Source organism: Astatotilapia calliptera, chromosome 2 (genome assembly GCF_900246225.1).
Source record: "Astatotilapia calliptera chromosome 2, fAstCal1.2, whole genome shotgun sequence".
NCBI classification, from domain to species: domain Eukaryota; kingdom Metazoa; phylum Chordata; class Actinopteri; order Cichliformes; family Cichlidae; genus Astatotilapia; species Astatotilapia calliptera.
In genome coordinates this window covers 36,737,875-36,758,044 of record NC_039303.1, presented here as the reverse complement: position 1 = coordinate 36,758,044, position 20,170 = coordinate 36,737,875, and the positions used below count along the sequence as shown (strand labels likewise).

Sequence of the window (20,170 nt, the reverse complement as noted above, 5' to 3'; positions counted from 1 at the left end):
AGGATATTGAACTAAAATGGTAAATTGACTGTTTCTTATACAGCACTTTTCTACTCTCAAAGCTCTGTATATAACATGCCACATTCACCCAATCACACCCAGTCTCACAAGCACTTTATCTACAGTATGCTTAGTGCTTTCTAACTTTCTAACGCATCGGAGAGCAACTTGGGGTTAGTATCTTGCCCAAGGATACTTGACATGCAGACTGGAGGAGCCAGGGATCGAACCACTAACCTTCCAATCAGTAGGTGACCTGCTCTACCTCCTGAGCTACAGCCTCCCTAAAAGTGTTTCAATTTTACCCCCATTGTCCAATCTCCAGTTACATCACAATGTAGTAACTATAGAATAAAAATTCAATTGGTTTTTACACTGGTTGCCTTAATGTGCTATTGCTTTTATAATGTGATGGTGTTTTTATTTCCTCTGGTAGCTACTGATAACTTGCTCCAAGGAGCTCAAATTCTTGACATTAGAACAACTGCAAATGTGGCCAGAAGTTTACATATGGGCAAGAATGTCATAGAAATTTAGAGTTTTTAATGATTTTTTTTGAACTGTTCTTTTTCCATGGTAAAATGATATACAGGATACATCTTTAATAACTTCCAAAAACAAGAATCGGATGCACAAGCACATACAGGTGCAAATATTTGCTTCGTTTCCCTTAAATCTTCTAATAAGTGGTGCTGAAGACTCTACGCTCTACAATGTGTTAACCTGACAGAGCCAAACCACATTAACTTATTAGTGATCATAAATGACTACAACTGGTAATTTCTCTATGCTAGCGCAGAAAGAATTTCTTTGACAGCACTCATTAGACTGACCAATACAATGGGAAGGCAGAGGAAGATGGATGATTATAGATTTACCTGTCGCCCTCACATGAGAATAAATTTATTTATTAGGCTGTTCAGAAAGAGGCCAGAAATCAAAAAGCCTGCTTTTTGATGTAAACTGAAGTGAAACCTGCTGGAACACCGTCCACAGTGAAGCAAGTTTCACCATGACAAAGAAAGAAGCCCCTGTTCCAAAATTGACACCTTCAACTGAAATTCACCACCACCCACACGTTTAAGCCAAATACTTTTTGGGGAAAAGTTTTATCATTTGACGAGGCAAAGATTGAGTTATTCGACTAGAATGACAAAAGATATGTTTTTGGAAACATAAATGAGTAAGTGAGGCTTTTAAACCTAAAAACACTCCACCATCATGCATGCTGATGATAGCAACATATTCTGTGGATTTTTTGCTGTCAGTTGTAGTAGTAGTAGTCGTTGTCAACTTCACCTTAAATCAGCATCTAGACAGTTAAAACTTTGTTGCTCTAACAAAACAATGATCCCAAATTCAGTTCAAAGGTTTAAAACCGATAAAGCAGGCTAACATTAAGCTTCTGGAATAGACTCCCCAAAGCCCCAAGCTCAGCCCTATTAAAGATGAGTGTATGTAAACTACTGACCACAACCATAACAGCTAAATACAGCACAGTGTTTTAAAGCAGAAAGGGATCCAGTCAGCAGGTGCAAATGTTGAATGTGTTTACCTCTTTAAGCAAAATTACTGTTGACAGCTTGCAATAAAGTATGGAGTGTATATGTTATGAATATGTATGCAATGAGAGGTGCGTATGTGGTATTGAAATTTATAATTGAGAGGTAAAGAAAAACAAGAGCAGAGAAAAGCAAGTCAGTAACATAAAGCAGAAAATGTTCCCATTGGAAGAGCAGATTAGATTTTTTTGTATAAGATAAGATAACCTTTATTAGTCCCACACGTGGGAAATTTGTTTTGTATTAAAATATCTGAAATTCTAAAACACGCGCACACATACATGTTCATTTTCTGAATGTTGATTAAATGACAAAGGTTTTTAATATCAACATCTAAAGGTTAGAATGTTCATTTTACAAAATAGTAGGCTTTAAACAACTGAATAGACTCAAACGCCCTGCTCACTGACACCCTTTCAATCTGGCTGAAATATTGTAAGTACTTATGTGTACTTATATGGACATTTCCTTCACTCCGTTGTTAGCTTTGTTTCATCTCTACAGCTGGGAAACACTTTTGCGGGAACAAAAACAAGTCAAAATATCTGCACATGTGTGGAGGGAGTTTTTCTGTTTCCAACTTTATTTATATAGCACATTTAATAACAACAAAATGTTGCCAAAGTGCTGTACAAAGATATAAAAATAAATAAATAACAAATTATACAATAACAAATAACATCAGTAACAAATACCTGGTAACAGAAGACTAAGTGAATAGAATAGAATAGAATAGAATAGAATAGAATAGAATAGAATAGAATAGCCTTTATTGTCATTGTACAGAGTACAACAAAATTGGAGTGCCACTCCCTTGGTGCAAGTTTCAATAATAAATATAAATGTAAAATATAAAAAGTACAAAAAAAACAATCGTAAGTACTCAAACAATAGTATGTACAATATATACAGGATAGCAGCATTAATATAATGGCAGTATGAATAGCAGCATGATATAATGACAGTGACGGTATGGAATAGGTTCAATTGTTTTTGTGCTTATTTACTACGGTGATAGCTCTGGGAAAGAAGCTATCCCTGAATCTGTTTGTCCTGGTTTTATGTGACCTGTACCGTCGGCCTGACGGTAATAGTTCAAACAGTTGGTTGCTGGGGTGAGAGTGGTCCTTGATGATATTGCCAGCTCTGCTGAGGTACCGAGAGTTTGCAGTGACCTCCAGGCTGGGCAGAGAGCAGTCAGTGATCTTCTGGGCTGTGTTGATGACCCTCTGCAGTACTTTCCTGTCTGCAGCTGAGCACCCTGCATACCATGTTGTTATGCCGTACGTTAGGATGCTCTCTATGGTGGCTCTGTAAAATGTCACCAGCAGCCTCTCCTCCAGGTTGTTCCTCCTGAGCACTCTCAGAAAGTGGAGACGCTGCTGGGCCTTTTTAACCACCGCTGTAGTATTTGCAGTCCAGGAGAGGTCATCAGATATCTGCACGCCCAGAAACCTCATGGAGTGTACCCTCTCCACACAGCTCCCGTGAATGTAAAGTGGGGCCGGGTCTGCTCTGCCCTTCCTGAAGTCCAAGATAAGTTCTTTAGTTTTCGTGGTGTTCAGCTGGAGGTTGTTAACTGAACACCACTCAGTCTGTTGACCTCATCTCTGTAGTCCGACTCATCCCCCCTTGAGATGAGTCCAACCACTGTGGTGTCATCCGCGAACTTTATGATGGTGTTTGAGAGATGGGTAGGGGAGCAGTTGGATGTGTAGAGCGTAAACAGGAGGGGACTCAAAACACATCCTTGTGGAGACCCGGTGCTGAGTGTGATGGTGCTGGACCGGTGGGGGCCGAGTCTGACAGACTGTGGTCTATTTGTCAGGAAGTCCTTGATCCAGAGGCAGATGGGGGTGGAGAGTCCCAGGTGAGACAGTTTCTGGACCAGGATCTCCGGGATGATATGATTGAATGCTGAGCTGAAGTCCAGAAAGAGCATTCTCACATAGCTTCCTCGGTGCTCCAGGTGACTCAGCGCAGTGTGGAGCGCTATGGTGATGGCGTCCTCGGTGGAACGATTTGTCCTGTAGGCAAATTGGTGGGGGTCCAGAGTGGGAGGCAGACCGGCCCTGATGTGCTGACAGACCAGTCTCTCAAAGCACTTCATCACTACAGGCGTAAGTGCAACAGGCCTGTAGTCATTTGGGCTGGCCACAGCTGTCTTCTTGGCGATGGGGATGATGGTGGAGGTTTTGAGGCAGGGCGGGACGGTGTTTGATGACAAGGAAAGGTTGAAGATTTTAGTGAAGACTCCGGTCAGTTCGTCAGCACATGCTCTGAGAACCTTTCCATGTATTCCATCAGGACCTGCCGCCTTCCTGGGATTCACTGACCTTAGAACACACCTCACTTGGTGCTCCCTAAGTGTTAGTGTGCCAGTGCTGGGGGCGGGTGGAAGTGGTGTGGCAGCTGAGGGCTTGGTCGTCTCAAAGCGGGCGAAGAAACGGTTTAGATCCTCAGCCAGTGAGGCATCAGTCCTAGATGTTGCCTGGTTATTGCTTCTGTAGTTGGTAATGTGATTGATCCCCTGCCACATTTTTCTGGGGTCGTTGTCAGCAAAGTGATCTTCAATCCTCCTCCTATAGGCAGCCTTAGCTTTCCTGATGCCTCTACTCAGGTCTGCCCTGGCCGCCCTATACGCAGCCCTGTCCCCTGACTTGAAGGCAGTGTTGCGGCTTAGGAGGGATTGCACTTCGCTATTCATCCAGGGTTTTTGATTTGGAAACACCCTGACCCTTTTGTTGACGGTGACATTGTCAACACAGTTCCTGATGTACGAGAGTACAGTGTCCGTGTACTCCTGGAGGTTGTGGCTGGAGAATAAATCCCATACAGTTGTTGAGAAGCAGTCCTGCAGTTGAGAAAGGGCTCCTTCAGGCCAGGTTTTTATTGTCTTTGTCTGGGGCTTTGTTTTTCTCAGCAGGGGGGTGTAGGTGGGGGTGAGGGACATGCAGAGGTGGTCAGATCCAGCCAGGTGGGGGAGGGGTGTCGCTCTGAAAGCATGCCTGATGTTTGAATAGACATGGTCCAAAGTGTGTTCTCCTCTCGTAGCAAAGTCCACAAACTGGACAAATTTAGGAAGCACAGTCTTTAGGCACGCTTTGTTAAAGTCGCCGGCGACAATAAAAACCCCATCGGGGTGGGCAAGCTGTTGTTTGTTTATGGTGTTGAGCAAGAGGCTGAGAGCCGTGCTAACGTTAGCATCCGGCGGTATATAAACAGCTATCACAATAACTACTGTAAACTCCCTCGGGATGTAAAAAGGTCTGCACGAGACTGCCAGAACCTCCAAATCAGGAGAACAGTGTGTGTGAATGATCCTGCTGTTACAACACCACTCGTTATGCACGTAAACACATAGCCCCCCTCCTCTGCTTTTACCTGAGTTGCTGTTTCTGTCATGCCGGTGTAGCGTGCGGCCTGCTAACTCGACTGCAGCGTCGGGAATCAGCGGGTGAAGCCACGTCTCCGTAATAAGAATAATGCTGCAGTTACGTGCAAAGCTTGTGTTGGCTATCTGTAGCTCCAATTCGTCAAGTTTGTGGGGTTGTGAATAGATAGGATAGGTAATTCTCAAGCGGTGTTGAAAGCCAATGAGTAAAAATGTGTTTTAAGATGGGATTTGAAAGGATTGACGGTTGGGGCCTTTCTAATGTGGAGAGGTAAATCATTCCACATTTTCGGTGCCACAAACACAAATTCCCAGTAACCTCTGTGGACCAGCCTGGCCAAGAGCGAGAGATCACTTGATCTTAGATCTCTAGGGGGTATATATGGCTGCAGTAAGTCAGACAGATGTTCTGGAGCCTGACCGTTCAGCGGTTTATAAGTCATTAACAGAATTTTGTATTTAATTCTAAAGCGGACTGGGAGACAGTGAATTGAGGTGAGCACCGGGGAAATACGCTCGTGTCTCTTTGAACGTGTCAGGAAACGAGCTGCAGCAACACTGGCTAACACCTACATATAGAGAATTACATTAGTCCAGTTGAGATAAGATAAAAGCGTGAATTGCCCATTTTAGGTTTTTAAAAGATAAAAGGATCTCACCTTGGATAAGAGCCTCAATTTAAAAAAAAAAGGACCGCTGTACAACAGAGTTAATTTGTTTCTCAAAGGTAAACTTACTATTCAGAATAACCCCCAATTTTTTTGCATGTGGTTTAACAAAAGGTGCTAAACTGCACAGGTCAAGATCTGAGGTACTAGAATTGCAGCTTGGTCCAAAGATGATCACTTCAGTTTTTTCCTCATTAAAATTAAGAAAATTTGAGGCCATCCAGGTCTTAACTTCGCCGAGACACTGAAATAAGGATTCCAGCGAAGCGGAGGTTCCTTCTTCTTATCGTTGAGCAAAATAATCCAGGTGCCTTTTGTTTTTACAGACTGTGTGGCTTAAATCGTGACCTTAATGTGACCTTAACCCTATGGCAGTATTTTCCTCTCCAATTTGAAAATTCCATTTCAATCTAATTTAAACTTTAACTAGACAGAAAGATTCAAGAAGTGAACTTTATTACTGCTGCCACTACTGTAGAGGAAACATGCTATAGTGAACAGTTCTGAAATCTCATAGCTTTTTTTTTTAATCAAACATTTTGGCAAAAAACTACCAGTAGGGCCATTCTTCCATTGTTCCACGAAGTCATGAGAGTCACTGTGACCCAACATGAACAACACCAGTAGCCTGAAAGAGAAATTGTGTTTTTCTCAGTGTCATCCAGAAAGTCACTCATGAAAACTGTCAATGTGACACAGTTTGTAAACAGATTTCTTTGAAAAGGCTCACATCGGCTTGTGCACATTCAAGGCTTTCTGCAATGCCAGAGAGCTGAAGATATGTAATTTCTTGGATCAGTGAAGTACAGGCTGATTTGATGTTTGATTAAATCACTGATTATCATCAACTGTGATGAACTAAACCTGCACTGATATACATAAAAAGTCCACTCAGTGCCCAAGGGGTTACAAACAGAAGTGCAAGAAAGCAATGCTTTAAAGAAATTTGCCCTTAGCTCACATAAGCTGCAATAATGCTGAACATAAGAGGGCAAAGGATTACTGGCACCATTGGAAAGATGCTGTTTTGATCTTCTTGTTACCCGGAAAGTTAAAAAAAGAAAAGAAAAAGATGACCGAAAGAAAGGGCATTATTTGAATACTTATCTTAAATTGCAATACAGTTTAAGTTTTATTTGTCATATATTAGGTAACAATGGCACATCACTACTGGCACTGAAAATCTTAGGCTCAGAGCCCCCTCAAAGTGCACATAGAAAAACAAAATTGCATATAAGATAAAAATAAAATGAACTATATAAAAAAGAAGTTTTATACAAAAAAAAAAAAAAAAGAGTAAAATAAATACAGATTACTAAAAAAGTACTGTAGCACAGGGGTGTCAAACTCATTTTGGGTTAGGGGCCACATACAGCCTAATTGGATATCAAGCGTATTTACCTATAAATAGTAAGTCCATGTTTTTCCCTTTGTTTTCATGCAAAGAAGTACATTAGAAAATCTTCATATTTGATTGAATATATTTTTGCAAAACTCAACCTCAAATGAAGTGTTTGCACAAACGTAAACAAAGCTTTAAGTAAAAGGCATTTGAAACTAAAAATATAGTATTGTACTTTAACATTTATAACATTGTGTGAATAATAGGATTCCACGAAACAAAACTCTTTTGTAGGAAAGCTGTTGACTTGCATTAAATTGAATATTTTTTAATTGTTTATACAGCAAGAATTCATTTTCACAGAGCTGTGTTCTTTAAGTGTAATCGGTGTCTGAAGCAACAATTTAAAGTTGGAGTTGGTCATTTCTGGAATACTTCGTTTTTGCTTCTGAAACTTGGCATCTTTTGGTCTGCACAAGTGCATCAATATCAGGTGTCATGTCCTAACTAGCAGCCAGTGTCAGAATGTCATGTAAGTGCTTATGTGTGAGCCTTGAGTTTTGTTTTATTGAGAAACCTTGTTCACAAAGGTGGGTTGTCTCAAACATGCACAAAATTTTTGCAGCCAGTGCTGTTAATTTGGGGTACCCTGGCAACAGATATTTATAAAATGCGTCCAAACCTACTGAGGGAAACGTGTCCTTCAAATCTGCATCACATTGCAAATCAGTTAGCTCTAGTTGGATGTGGATGGCCACATCAGAAGCTTTGAGTGTGAAGGGTGAGCAAAAAACTACAAATTCTGTCTCGAGTTCACCAAAGATCTGAAACAAACTAACACAGCAATCCTGCAATATTGTCTTTATACAGTTTCATGTAATTAATGTCTGTTGCACATACCTCTCTTAGGCAAATGCGCAGGGTCACCACTTGACAGCTGTGTCTCCCATGAAGTCAGCGTCAATTTGAATGCACATATGCTGTCATAAAACTGTGGGACAACTTTTTTGCGGCCTTGCAACATTTTGTTTAGAATATTCAAGTGCTCATTTCCACCAGAAATGCAAGATCCTGCAGCCATTCCTGACACTGTAATTCCATGACTGGATTTCCTTTTTTTTTCTCCATGAGTTGCCCGATTTCCTCATGTAGATCAAAGAAATGCCTCAGCACAGCACCTCTGCTTAACCCTCTTACTTCAGTGTGGTATGGCAGGGTATGAGTAACGTGATCGTCACTGAGAAGGCACTCAAACTGGCAATGATTCAAATTAACAGCTCGGACAAACGCCTTCATGACGTGATCCATTTTTAACGGCTTGCAACACAGTGCCTCCTGGAAAATACAGTGAAATGTCCAGAAACTACCTCCGGTATTAGCGGCTTGTAACATCACCATCTGTAACCAGGCTGACGACGCGGGACCAGCCCACCCTGCCTTTGTCCGGCGCCACAGAGCCAAAAATGTCCTCCGCTGTTTTGGTGTCGGTCATAGGCACCAGCTCAAGGAACTTCTCAGTGACGGTCAATGTCTCATCAACTCCACGAATAAATATCATCAATTACAACAGAAAATACAAGAAATGACTTTGTGTTTCAACTGGCTGTCTAAAAGTTCCAATATCCTCTCTGCCATAGTATTTCTCATCAGACTAAGGTTGGCAATTGCTCGTCTTTTCTCAGGACACATGAGTTCTGCAGCTTTCATCGTGCATCTTTTAACGAACTAACTGTCAGTACACGGCTTTGATGCTAATGCTATTTCATTAACAATTACGTAGGTGGCTTTTACTGCTGCTTCTCTGACCTCTTGGCTCCAGGTGAGAATTGACTGGTCTTTCCTCAGACCCGCCAGCAAGGGGGGTCTGAGGAATGTCTTAACCTGACATTCTTATCTTCTCACTCCTCAGTTGTCCTTGCAAAATGTTGTATTTTCCACCACGATTAGTCTCATAATGCTGCCGACAGCAGACGACACTACAGACACTTGTTGATTACACACCAAGCACACAGGTTTCCCATTTATCTCTGTGAATAAATGGGAAGCGGTCCAAACACTACACTCGGTATCCACTCTTCTCCTTTTTGAGAAAGACATTTTGGCTAATAAGGGCGTCAAGGTGAGTAGAGAAAAGGTAGCCTGCACCATAATTAGCTGCATTGCAACCATCTGTTGTTCAGACTGAGTTGCTGCTTCTTTTACGCTAATTAAAAGGGTGCACCTCCCCCCTTCACTAGCACAGTGCGCCCCTCCCTCCTGACTAACAACCTTGCGGACGATTTAGGAACTGCATTTTATTATGGACTTCGCTCATGTCATTTATGACTTTTTCTTTTTCTTTTTCTTAGAAAGTTCATCCAGCTGGCCGGATTGAATCCGCTAGCGGGCTGGTTTTGGCCCGTGTGCCGTACATTTGGCACCCCTGCTGTAGCAGCTGTAGTGCAGAGGTAATGGCATAAATACTCTGGTAGGAAGCTAAATTGTTTTTCACACAGGACATTTTGAAGTGGTTTAGGTAAACCTAAGTGCTAATGAGTCTTAATTAATCTGATTAGCAACAACTGTTCTCCTACGCTGGCATGTCAAACTGGCTGCTATGAAAAAAGTTCACTGACAAAACTGATTCTTGTTGGTTCCTTCATAGTTTATCTTAACTAACAGGTAAGCTCATCTCATTAATGTTGTTGTCTAAACAAAAATAATAAAATGCATCAGTTTGAGGTGATGTCTTCCCTCCTCCTCCAAAACATTCAGCCTGATGCATGATATTCATGTGCTACAAATAATACCGTTCAGAGTCAGCTGTAGGCAGCTACGCTGTTGCGAGTGCTCTTCTCTCCACTCCTGACTGATTAGGTATTATTATCTTGTTCCTGTTTGAGCCGCTCCACTTTATTCCTGTAGGTGTCCAGCTGGCAGCTCAGGCAGTGGTTCTTCTCCTTTAAGATTGCTGCTTGGAAAATACCTTCACATTTATATGATAGGAAAGCAAACAACGACCCATCACAAGGGTTTAAACGAAATGTTGACATTTTCAGTAACTTCTGATTAATGACTACAAAATGAAACATCTGTCAATTCAAGTCTACAGACTTTGTCCTGGAACTAAATATCAAACAGAGGCATTAAGCAATGGTATCACATTTTTTCATAACACTACTGCACAATTACTTCTTTTTTAAACTCGAAAACAGGAGAAGTATAAAGAAACTCTCTTGAGACAAAGAACCATTTTGTTCCTTTTTACATGTCTGAGCCAAGTGTAGGGTATGGGAGTCTTTAAGAAATATGTTCCCATGCAGGGAGTGAAACAATCCCTTTGAAAAAAATGTCAAAAGTGCCTTTTATCTCTAAATAGGCTTTTGACTTCAATGGGATTCTTGTTCTATACTTTTTGTATTAACTTTCCTGAAAAGATTTAATTCACTTTGACCTTAGTCTGACTAAAAGCAGAACAAAGCCAATTTACAGATTTTGATCTCAACTCCACGGATAATATATTAATAAATGCCCCAAATCTGATTTTAGCTACATTGACAAACAAAGACTTGAAATTCTAATGCAATCTTAATTCTGAATTGCGTGGGTAGGAGTTATCAATTTTTATGGTTGAGAAACGGGCAGTGTTAAAGTGGAGGAATTTACCTTCATTGGTTAGATATTAATAATAACATCTGCTCCTCTTTTAAGACACATACTGGACAAGATACATTTTCCACATACAATTACAGCCAATTTATTAGGTACATCTTGCTAGTACTTGGTTGAACCCCTTTTGCCTTTAGGGCAGCCTTAATTTTCTGTGACACTGGTTTTAACAAGGTTCTGGAAACATTTGATTTTGGTTCATTTTGACGTGACTGTCACGGTCCTGGGTCTCCTGACCCAGCGTTTTTAGTTCTTTGTGATTTTTGTATTATTGTACTTGTGTGTGATTTATTCTATGGCTTCTAGTTTTGATCCCTTGCCCTTCATGTCTCTCTGTGTCCCCTCTGTTCTGTGTAATGGTGTCTTTGCATGTTTGAGTTTCTTGTTTTCTGTCACTCTGCATTGTGCATTATGTTCTCATGGTTGGTTTTTTGTTACTCTCTCTAGTCTAGTCTCTTGTGTTCCCAGCTGAGTATTTCCCTCCGCGTATTTTGGTTCTTAGACCTCTGCCTTATGGTTTATGTCTCTGTATTTCTTAGTTGCTGTCTCCACTGTGTCAAGTTCGCGTCTCTGTGTGATACTTCCTGTTTTACTTTGATGGTCCGTGTCTCATGTGAATGCGTCCTGCTTTGCTTGTCTCGTCAGTCCTGATTTCTCCCATCTGTGCCCTCCTTCTGTGTCTCATTCCCCTCGTTACTTCCCTGTGTATTTAAACCCTGTGTTTCTCTGAGTCAGTGTCGCGTCGTCCCTCTTGCTGTGTGGATCTCCCTGTGTGTCGCTCTGTGAGTTTTCCAAGTTCCCAGTTTAGATTAGTTTGTATGTTTTTTTCCTGCCAGCAAATAAGCTGAGTTTTGAGTTCACCTCCCTGAGTCTGTGAGTCCTGCACTTTGGGTCCAACTCCTGCCTGCCGCACAGCGATTCATGACAGTGACAGTATTACACAGTTGCTGCAGATGTATTTGTTGCACATCCATGATATGAACTGCCCAACCCCAAAGGTGCTCTATTTTAGATCCAGTGGCTCTGCAGGCCATTTAAGTATAATGTTCAAGAAAGTGACACATTGCACTTCCAGAGATGCTCTTCTGCATGCTTGGGCTTTCACACAAGGTTAATTGAGTTATTGTTGCCTTGCTATTAGCTTGAAGCAGTCTGCCCATTCTCCTTTGACCTCTGATATCAGCAATATGGAGAACTGCTGGATACTTTCTCTTTTTAGGCCAATTTTGAGTGAACTGTAGAGATGGTTCCAAGAAAACCCCGGTTCAGAAATATACAGACCAGTCCATCTTGTAACAACAGCGTTGCCCTGTTTAAAGTCACTTAAATTACCTTTTTTCTCCCATTCCCTGTGGCTGAGTGTATATAAATGACATTGTCTCTGTAGAAGAACCACACCGGCCCAGCCTGGAGAGCAAACAACCTGATCATTGCATATCATGGTTGTTATGAAACCGGCCTGAACATTCAAAAAACTTCTGTCCAAAAGTATACTTGAAGTTAAAATTATTTCACCAGCTGCAGTCTAAGCCTTCCAGCTGCTGCCTGAATCAATTCAACTGTTTTGTGACCACAAAGCCTCCCCTGTTCCCTGTTATTTCCTCTAATAAATGTAATCACAGTGTCCTGCCATATACCTGTAGCACCTGGTCTACCACACAAATCAGTCTGCTTCAGGAACTATGTATTGCTAACTGGATTAAATGTTCTGGACAACTGCAACGTTTTAATACAGAAAACTGTCGGTTCAACAAAATATTGGACTTTTATTTATTTGGCTGGGCAGTGCTTGTACAACCTGTTGTGTGCAATGAAATGATATTAGTTATTTACACCGTGAGCGTCACATTTTAAATGGTAACAATATACTGTTAATTTTCCCTGTCCACTCTGCATAGACACTCTCATGGCTTCTATGAATGTCGAATAATAATTTGAAAGTAATGTTTTTTTTCTTTCTCAAGCTATGTATGGAAACATGATTAAATTACTCACTCTTGGAAATTTGAAAAGTGGTATGAAGACCCCAGCTTATGAACCCCAGAGGTTATATGTTTTCTCCCAGTAGTATTCATTGAGACAGGAAAGGACTAAAGATGGTTTTGATTGGTTTTATTAACTCTCTGCTAAAGCAATTTCCTCTGCATCTGCGCTGTGTCACCAACGGCAACAAGCACATGTACAAGTATACACGAAAATACACCATGCTGGTAGGAAACCTTTCTCCCATTCATCTCTTGTCTCTGACAGAAAACCCAAACTTAGCTTCCTATCAGAGATGTCTTCCTCACCTTCCTTACTTATATCTTACTCTACATACATAATTTGTCAAATTTGACAAGCATAGCCCAGTAGTACATATTTTTATTAGAATAAGCTTCAGCAACACTGGCATTATTCCCTGTTTAATTTTCTGTTCTTTGGTCACACATCAGTGCAGGGATTCACTTCAGTAATAATAACAAAGCTCTTCGCAATATGAAGCCTAAAGGGCAGAGCGTTCCTTTAGAAAAATAGATTAAAAGATTAGCTCTATTTCCTGTTCTGCACAGCTTGTTTATCCCTTATTGTGTTCCCTCTTTCTTATATCAGATTGCAAATTCTTTTCAGATGCAGTCCCTTGTTCAGTGTCAGTTTATGTGAGTAGTTTGGTTTTTTTTTTTTTGTTTTTTTTTTTTTTTTGCCTTGGAGGATATCCTCTGTCACAAGCAGCTGTAACCCGGGGTTTTTTGTTTGTTTGGGGTTTTTTGTGTGTTTTTTACAGCCAACTTGATTGACCTTTTTTGTTTACGCCTTCTGCGTTAGGCGACGTTGTGGACCAGTTCTGTGGGGCAACAATGAAATCTGAATTATGTTGTGAGTCAAACAATACTTTTAATTTAAACTGTAAACCTTGAAATTTCAGCCAAGTCAGTTTAAATGTGTTGGGAGAGTTTCCACGAAAAATTCATTTAGCAGCAGAAACAGTTTTGTTATTTTAAATTCAACAGAAAAAATCTTTAGAGTGTAAATGAATTTACAGCGAAAGTGTATGGCAACTCCACCACAATAAGTAAAATAAATTAGTGAAAAGTTTAACAATCTCCTCTTGGAAGTTCCTTTCTTACCAATGAACTTGTTAATTCTCCTTCAGTGTGCCAAACAAGCAATCCCTTAACTTCAATAGAACTTTGGGGAAGGAGACCTAGAAAGTTGCAGGGAGTCAAATCTGGTTATTGGGACTAGTAAAAGGTGAATACTGTCAAAAACCTGGTAAAAAAATTGTTACTCAAAGGCCTTAGGCTATTGCAACATAACAAACTACTGACATTCTTAACCCGACAAACAATTTAATGGTGGATAAGTGTTAGGATGCCTGGGTCGTTGACCCAGGGTATTTGAGTTTATTATATTATTTATACTTTTTAGTCTTTGGTTTCTTTGAGTTCTGTCTTATGGTTTATGTCTCTGTCTTCTTTAGTTGCTCTGTCTCCCCTATCACCTGTATCCCCTTGTCTAGTTCACGTCTCTGTGTATCCTTAGTTCCTATATCCCCGTGTTCAGTCAGTGTTTGTGTCTGCCCTGGTCCCACGTCGCTGTTCCCTCTGTGGTGCCTGCCTGTGAGTCTGTGTTATGTTTCCTGTTTTACTTTGAAAGTCCATGTCTGATGTTAATGTGTCTGGTTTTGCTTCCCCTTGTCTCGTTAGGCCTGATTTGCCCCAGCTGTGTTTCCCTCCTGTTACCCATTCCCTGATTGCTCCTTCTGTGTATTTAAGCCCTGTGTTTCTCTGTGTCTGTGTCGCGATCTCCTGTTTTCCTAGCTGTGTGTTCTGTCATTCCTCCAGTTTAAGTTTGTTTTTGAGTTTTTTCAGTTATGTTATATTTTGAGTACCAAATTAAAGCCTTTTTGAGTTCACGACTGTCTCCGGAGTCTGCACCTTGGGTCCTATTCCTGTCTGCACACAGCCACGCCTAACAATAAGCTTAAAAAAAAAAAGCAAAATAGCAGGAATGCTATTATTTAATGGTTTTTTTTTCATGGACAGAGGAATAGAACGTTATGATTACATCTTGAAATTGTCTTGAAAGTCACTGTGTTATTAAGGGTACCCAAGCTTATAAATAGTACTTTAAGTACTCCTATTTCAGTACTTCAGCTGTTTATTGGTCAAATTGAAATGATCCTTGGAGGCTTTATACTTATTTATTATTACTGTTTCCCAAACTACAGAGATCTTTATGCTAAAACTGTCATGAAATGCAGAGAATTGACTGATAAAATAAAATGTAACGGAACCCACTGAGCTGCTGGTTGCACAACCATGCTACACCTATGTCATCCTAGGAGAGCGTCATCTCCTCTTTTCCCCTGACTTTCACTAGCTGGGCCCTGTTTCAGGAAGCCGGTTTAGTGGAAAAACTGAGTAAGTATACCCTGAGTTAACGAAAACTCTGGGTTTTCGGTTTCACAAAGAGAGTTCAGCTGAAGCCTGAGTGAGTCACTATGACGACACACGCCGTGAAGCTAACCTGCCCCCTAGCAGGTTTACTTCAACTAACCCTGACTGACCCCGCCTCTTTGTCGGAAACCTGACAGCAGGAAGTGTCAGACATGGCGTGTCCCTTCCTTGAAGAGCCAGTAGATCTTGAAGCCCAAATTCTCCGCAGAGCTCTCCGCCGGGAGAGAGTGATCAGAGCGCGTATGAACATCTTATCATTACCTGATGATTTCCTGTGCGAACGTTACAGTTTCTCAGCACAATCAATAAGTTATTTGGATAACATCCTCAGGCCATATATTGCGCATGTGACACATCGCGGACATGCGCTCAGTCCATTACATATTCTTTGTACCGCACTCCGTTTCTTTGCAAACGGGAGCTTTCTGTACAATATCTGTGACGCTGAGCACGTTTCCAAGGCTACCGTCTGTCGGGCAGTCAGGAATGTTACAGTTGCACTGAAACGTCTCCTGTACTCGTTTGTGGTGTTCCCCGGTCATAGACCCACAAGATTCATCAAAGAGGGATGCCACAAAATTGCAGGTATCAGGATGAACAAAACTCAATGCATGATGTGGTGATACGTGAACTACCACTCAAATGGTACATAAATTTCCAGGGTTCCCAGGCTTGATTGGCTGTATAGATGGCACCCACATCCCAATCATTGCACCCTCAGCAAATGAAGGAGACTATGTGAACAGGAAGTCCGTCCACAGCATCAATGTACAGGTACATAGTTCCCTGTAGCATTTCACACCAACAAGTGATGGCATCATGGTAATGGATGCTAATATGTGTTCTCTGCACTGGGCAGATCATATGTGATGCTGCCAACATCATCACAAATGTGGAAGCCAAGTGGCCAGGCTCTGTACATGACTCACGAATCTTCCGGGAATGTACACTGAGCACCAAATTTGGACATGGTGGGTCGAAGTAACTGTGAAATATACAGAGACCAATTGCCACAGGGACGTTTGCACTGACATGTATTCTTCTGTCCTAGGAGAGTTCACTGGCCACCTGCTTGGTGATAGGGGGTACCCATGTCTACCCTATTTGCTCACCCCTTACCCTGACCCTGAACCGGGCCCACAGCAGCGTTATAATCTGGCCCATTGCAGGACACGGGCCAGAGTTGAAATGACCATCGGAATGCTCAAGGCCCGGTTCCAGTGCCTTCGTGGACTCAGAGTCACCCCAGAAAGGGCATGTGACATCATTGTGGCATGTGTGATCCTACACAACATTGCCACGATTAGAGGTGAACAGTGTCCAGCTGAACCAGACAACAGCAGTGATCCAAACCATGAACATCCTGACCCACCCACGAACGTACAGGATGGAAGAGCAGTCAGAGACACCATATGCCACAACCATTTCCTGTGACCCGTCAACCCAACATGTTACAAGACAAATACACAGATACTGTGGTCAACTGCCTTTATTGGTCACCCTGTATGTCCTGTACACAAAGAATAAATGCGTATATTAGTATGTTGTACAAACACTGACATGATTCGTCCATCTGTGATCACTCCACCCACCCTTAACTGTTGTTCCAGCAGTACAATCTCCAGCTTCGACTTTTGGAGCTGCAGCTGGAGGTGCACCATTTCCATGTCGCACTTATCTTCCTGGCCAGATATGTCTTAAACAGCTGCTTCACAGGGAGCTATTGCAACAAGGGACATAGCATTGGCATCCATAGTACATGCCTACTTAGGTTGGTTGTAAATCAGTGCTGAACAACCCACTGTGGAAAGGTTCGTTGTAGGAGTGGCTGGACCCTCTTCCTCTTCATTTCCAGCATCACTCTGCCGGGGACATAGTAAGTCCATGGTGTCATCATAGTACCACATTGTCGTCAGTTGTTATATTTTCCACTGTACACTGTATACCTCATAGTGTGGCTCTGTTGCGTCCTCCTCTCTAGCAGCTGTCACTGTTTCGTCATCATGTGCCTGTGGTGGAGACATTTAACAACATTGCTGTTCTACTGTTGACACATGTAGTCTGTGGAGTATTACGAGTACTCACAACTGCATGTCGGTCTGGCTCAACAGGGGGCTGCACCAGATGCAGTACACCATCACCGTCAACTGGAAGAATATGGGGTTCATACAGGTCACTCATGACTTATGTGGGCGCAAATGGCAATTACCAGACATACCAATCACCATACACCTCATTGTCAGTATGCTCTCAGAGACAACCGACACTGAGGGAAGGCAAAATCAGTAGGTGTCAGGGTGGAAACGCTTTTATGAGCTTTATGTTGCATTGAGGTATATGTTCATATGTTACACTTATTGGGAAAGGTATGGAATGTACTACTCGCTCTGTCTCTGGGAACAGGGAGCTCACCCTGTGGGAGGTTAACACACACACACGCATGTATGCAAAATTAAAGGACACTGCTATGCTCATAATAAAGACGTACCACTGCAGCTCGGTGTGTGTGAGTCTCTCCCTGGGCCCTCACCCGTGCAGCACGTTAACAGTTTCCAAGTGTCTCAGTGTTGTTTATTCACCTAACTGTTTGATGACTGTCATTCTCTGTCTGTAGGACAGTAACTTCACTACGACATAGTTCGTTTTGGTCAAGGTGACTGTGCAGAATGGATGTATGCACGCCATGTATTGTTTTGGATTTACCCCTTATGTAGGCACTTGTGTCTTGTGGGGTTATTGACTCAGAGGATGTCCCCGCAGAGATGCCTTCAGCCACAGGGCGCCCACTGTTTTGGCTGAGGGCCAACTGCTCAGCCTCTGTGAGTGGTGGTGGTGGAGGACCCCCACCTGTTTTTCGGGCCTCCGCTTTTTTTCTGTTGGCTGTGACGGCACACATTTGGGCATACAGAGTAAGCAAATATGTACTTGTAATGTGCTCAGATAATTTCAATATGTGCTTACAGGTGGTATATTACTGTAGCCTCTAACTGCAATTGATTTACATGGGACAAACAGACCAAGCACTATGGCTCATAATACAATTACACCTTACCTGTTTGGACTATATTTTTATATTTCATTTTTACTTGCTGCCAGGAACGTTTGGGGCCTGTTGGGTTGCACCTGCGCTCACATCACATCACAAAATAAAATGTATAACATAATAAATAGAATGACATATGATAAAATAACGTGTTATATGGGTGGAAATCCCTCGATCAATGTTTAAATTAACACTCACGCATTGACTCTGTCGGCTATGTTTTGCCATGCATGCTCCCTTTCCTTTGCAGCTGCGGCTGTGTTACTTTTTTTCTGCATGATGTGCATGCTGTCGGCATATGCTGCCATCAGAATTTCCGCCTCGAGCGCTGTGAAATACGTCGACCGTGCCTTCTTTCCCTCCGTCTCCATGGTGACTCGCTTAATCTGTGCTCCACTGATCGGGGCTTTATGTATCCTCGTGCGCGCGCTTAACTTGGGGTTAAAGCAACTCCGCGTTGTGAAACTAATTGTTATCAGCCTTTCTGAAACCGAATATTCCGAGTTGGACAGTTCGGGGTTACTCAACCGTGAGTGTCGTTTTTCACTCTGAGTTTTCTAAACCGGCTTCCTGAAACAGGGCCCTGCTCATTTAACATGTTTGTCTTCAGCAAAACAAAAAGCTGGCACCTGGTAAATATCTACACTTTATGCAGACTCTGCTGCCATCCACTCGAGCACGCTGGTGCAAACCATTGCATAAAGTCCTGCACACGGCCATCTGTTTAGCGTCCTTGGGGATTAAGCTCAAGGTCAGCAATAGCCTAAATGCAGACACGTAATCTTTAAATATAAGCACACACCTGGACTGAGTCAAATAAATGACAAAATGCGCACACATGTATTCCACATTTGTCAAGACTGCACCTGAGGAAAAGGGTAACATATCACCTCAAACTCACATTTGAGCTAGAAGTGAGAAATAAAATGACCCGCAGTGTTTTAGTCGATCACAAACACCAAATGACTGCAGTTTGACAGCCCAAGCTATTGCCACATTTCCCTTTCATACTGTTTTGTCAGATTTTCAAAGGCCTTGTTTGTATTTTAAGAAGAATAATTAGTTTGGCATCCAAAGATATTCTGTGACAAATAATATTTAATGCAAAAATTTCCCTGTTGTGGGATCAATAAAGTCTTATCTTATCTTACATAATAAAGCTTACGCCAACAATTTTTACTTTGTTTAAAAATGTATGAGCTATTTATGTTCTATATCATAATGATACATGAGGGACTTCCCATTACTTCTCCAAAATGTTCTGTAATCCAAAATCTTTGTTTTGTTTGTTTTGCTTGGTTTTCAACACAATATCCAAAGACAAAATCAAATTGTGTCAAAATATTAATTTGTGGTTTGGACATCACCGTGTCTCATTGAATATTTACCATATTATGATTATTGCTTTGTAAACACACACAAATGATTTGGTCTGTCCTCTTACATTGCAAGGATCAAGGTCCTTCCTAGACCGTTTTGTTCCTTCTCTCGTTTATGCAGGTGTAAAACAGGTCATACGGGTCTGCATTTTTTCTAGCTAGAACAATATCCATCCATTGGCTTCCGCTTATCCTTTTCAGGGTCGCGGGGGGCGCTGGAGCCTATCCCAGCTGTCATAGGGCGAGAGGCGGGGTTCACCCTGGACAGGTCGCCAGTCTGTCGCAGGGCCAACACACAGGGACAGACAACCATTCACACTCACATTCACACCTAGTGGCAATTTTGATTATCCAATTAACCTATCCCCACAAGCTGCATGTCTTTGGACGGTGGGAGGAAGCCGGAGTACCCGGAGGGAACCCACGCAAACACGGGGAGAACATGCAAACTCCACACAGAAAGACCTGATGGTGGAATTGAACTCAGGACCTTCATGCTGTGCGGCAACAGTGCTAACCACCGTGCCACCGTGCTGCCTAGAACTATATCCTAGTGACCTAAACATCACGCATTGTCAGGCTCATCTTCTAAAGGCATTTAAAAAAAATCCCACACAAGAATGTTCCTCAGAGCTTGCCATACTCACAGCGAGCAAGGACAGCCACAACTAGGAACTCAGCTCCACTGTGTACTA

General features: G+C 42.0%; 1 protein-coding gene and 1 long non-coding RNA gene across 2 annotated transcripts; one reads left to right on the top strand and one right to left on the bottom strand.

Moving 5' to 3' along the window:
- Positions 1 to 15,205: 15,205 nt before the first annotated feature.
- On the top strand, positions 15,206 to 16,606 carry LOC113029647 (putative nuclease HARBI1). The gene is made up of 4 exons (XM_026180635.1): positions 15,206 to 15,638; positions 15,715 to 15,827; positions 15,913 to 16,024; positions 16,105 to 16,606. Exons 1-4 carry the CDS (start codon positions 15,206 to 15,208, stop codon positions 16,485 to 16,487), a joined length of 1,041 nt encoding a protein of 346 aa, XP_026036420.1. The 3' UTR covers positions 16,488 to 16,606.
- Positions 16,607 to 16,756: 150 nt separating this feature from the next.
- Positions 16,757 to 17,055, bottom strand: LOC113029644 (uncharacterized). Its single transcript, XR_003273456.1, has 3 exons — positions 17,000 to 17,055; positions 16,856 to 16,915; positions 16,757 to 16,773 (listed from the first exon to the last, which is right to left on the bottom strand). It is a non-coding gene; the product is annotated as an uncharacterized LOC113029644 (long non-coding RNA).
- Positions 17,056 to 20,170: the final 3,115 nt, after the last annotated feature.

Coding starts and splice junctions, on each gene's coding strand:
- LOC113029647 (XM_026180635.1), top strand. CDS start 15,206: ATGGCGTGTCCCTTCCTTGAAGAGCCAGTAGATCTTGAAGCCCAAATT. Junction 15,639..15,714: donor GGGATGCCACAAAATTGCAG/GTATCAGGATGA, acceptor ATAAATTTCCAG/GGTTCCCAGGCTTGATTGGC. Junction 15,828..15,912: donor TCCACAGCATCAATGTACAG/GTACATAGTTCC, acceptor TGCACTGGGCAG/ATCATATGTGATGCTGCCAA.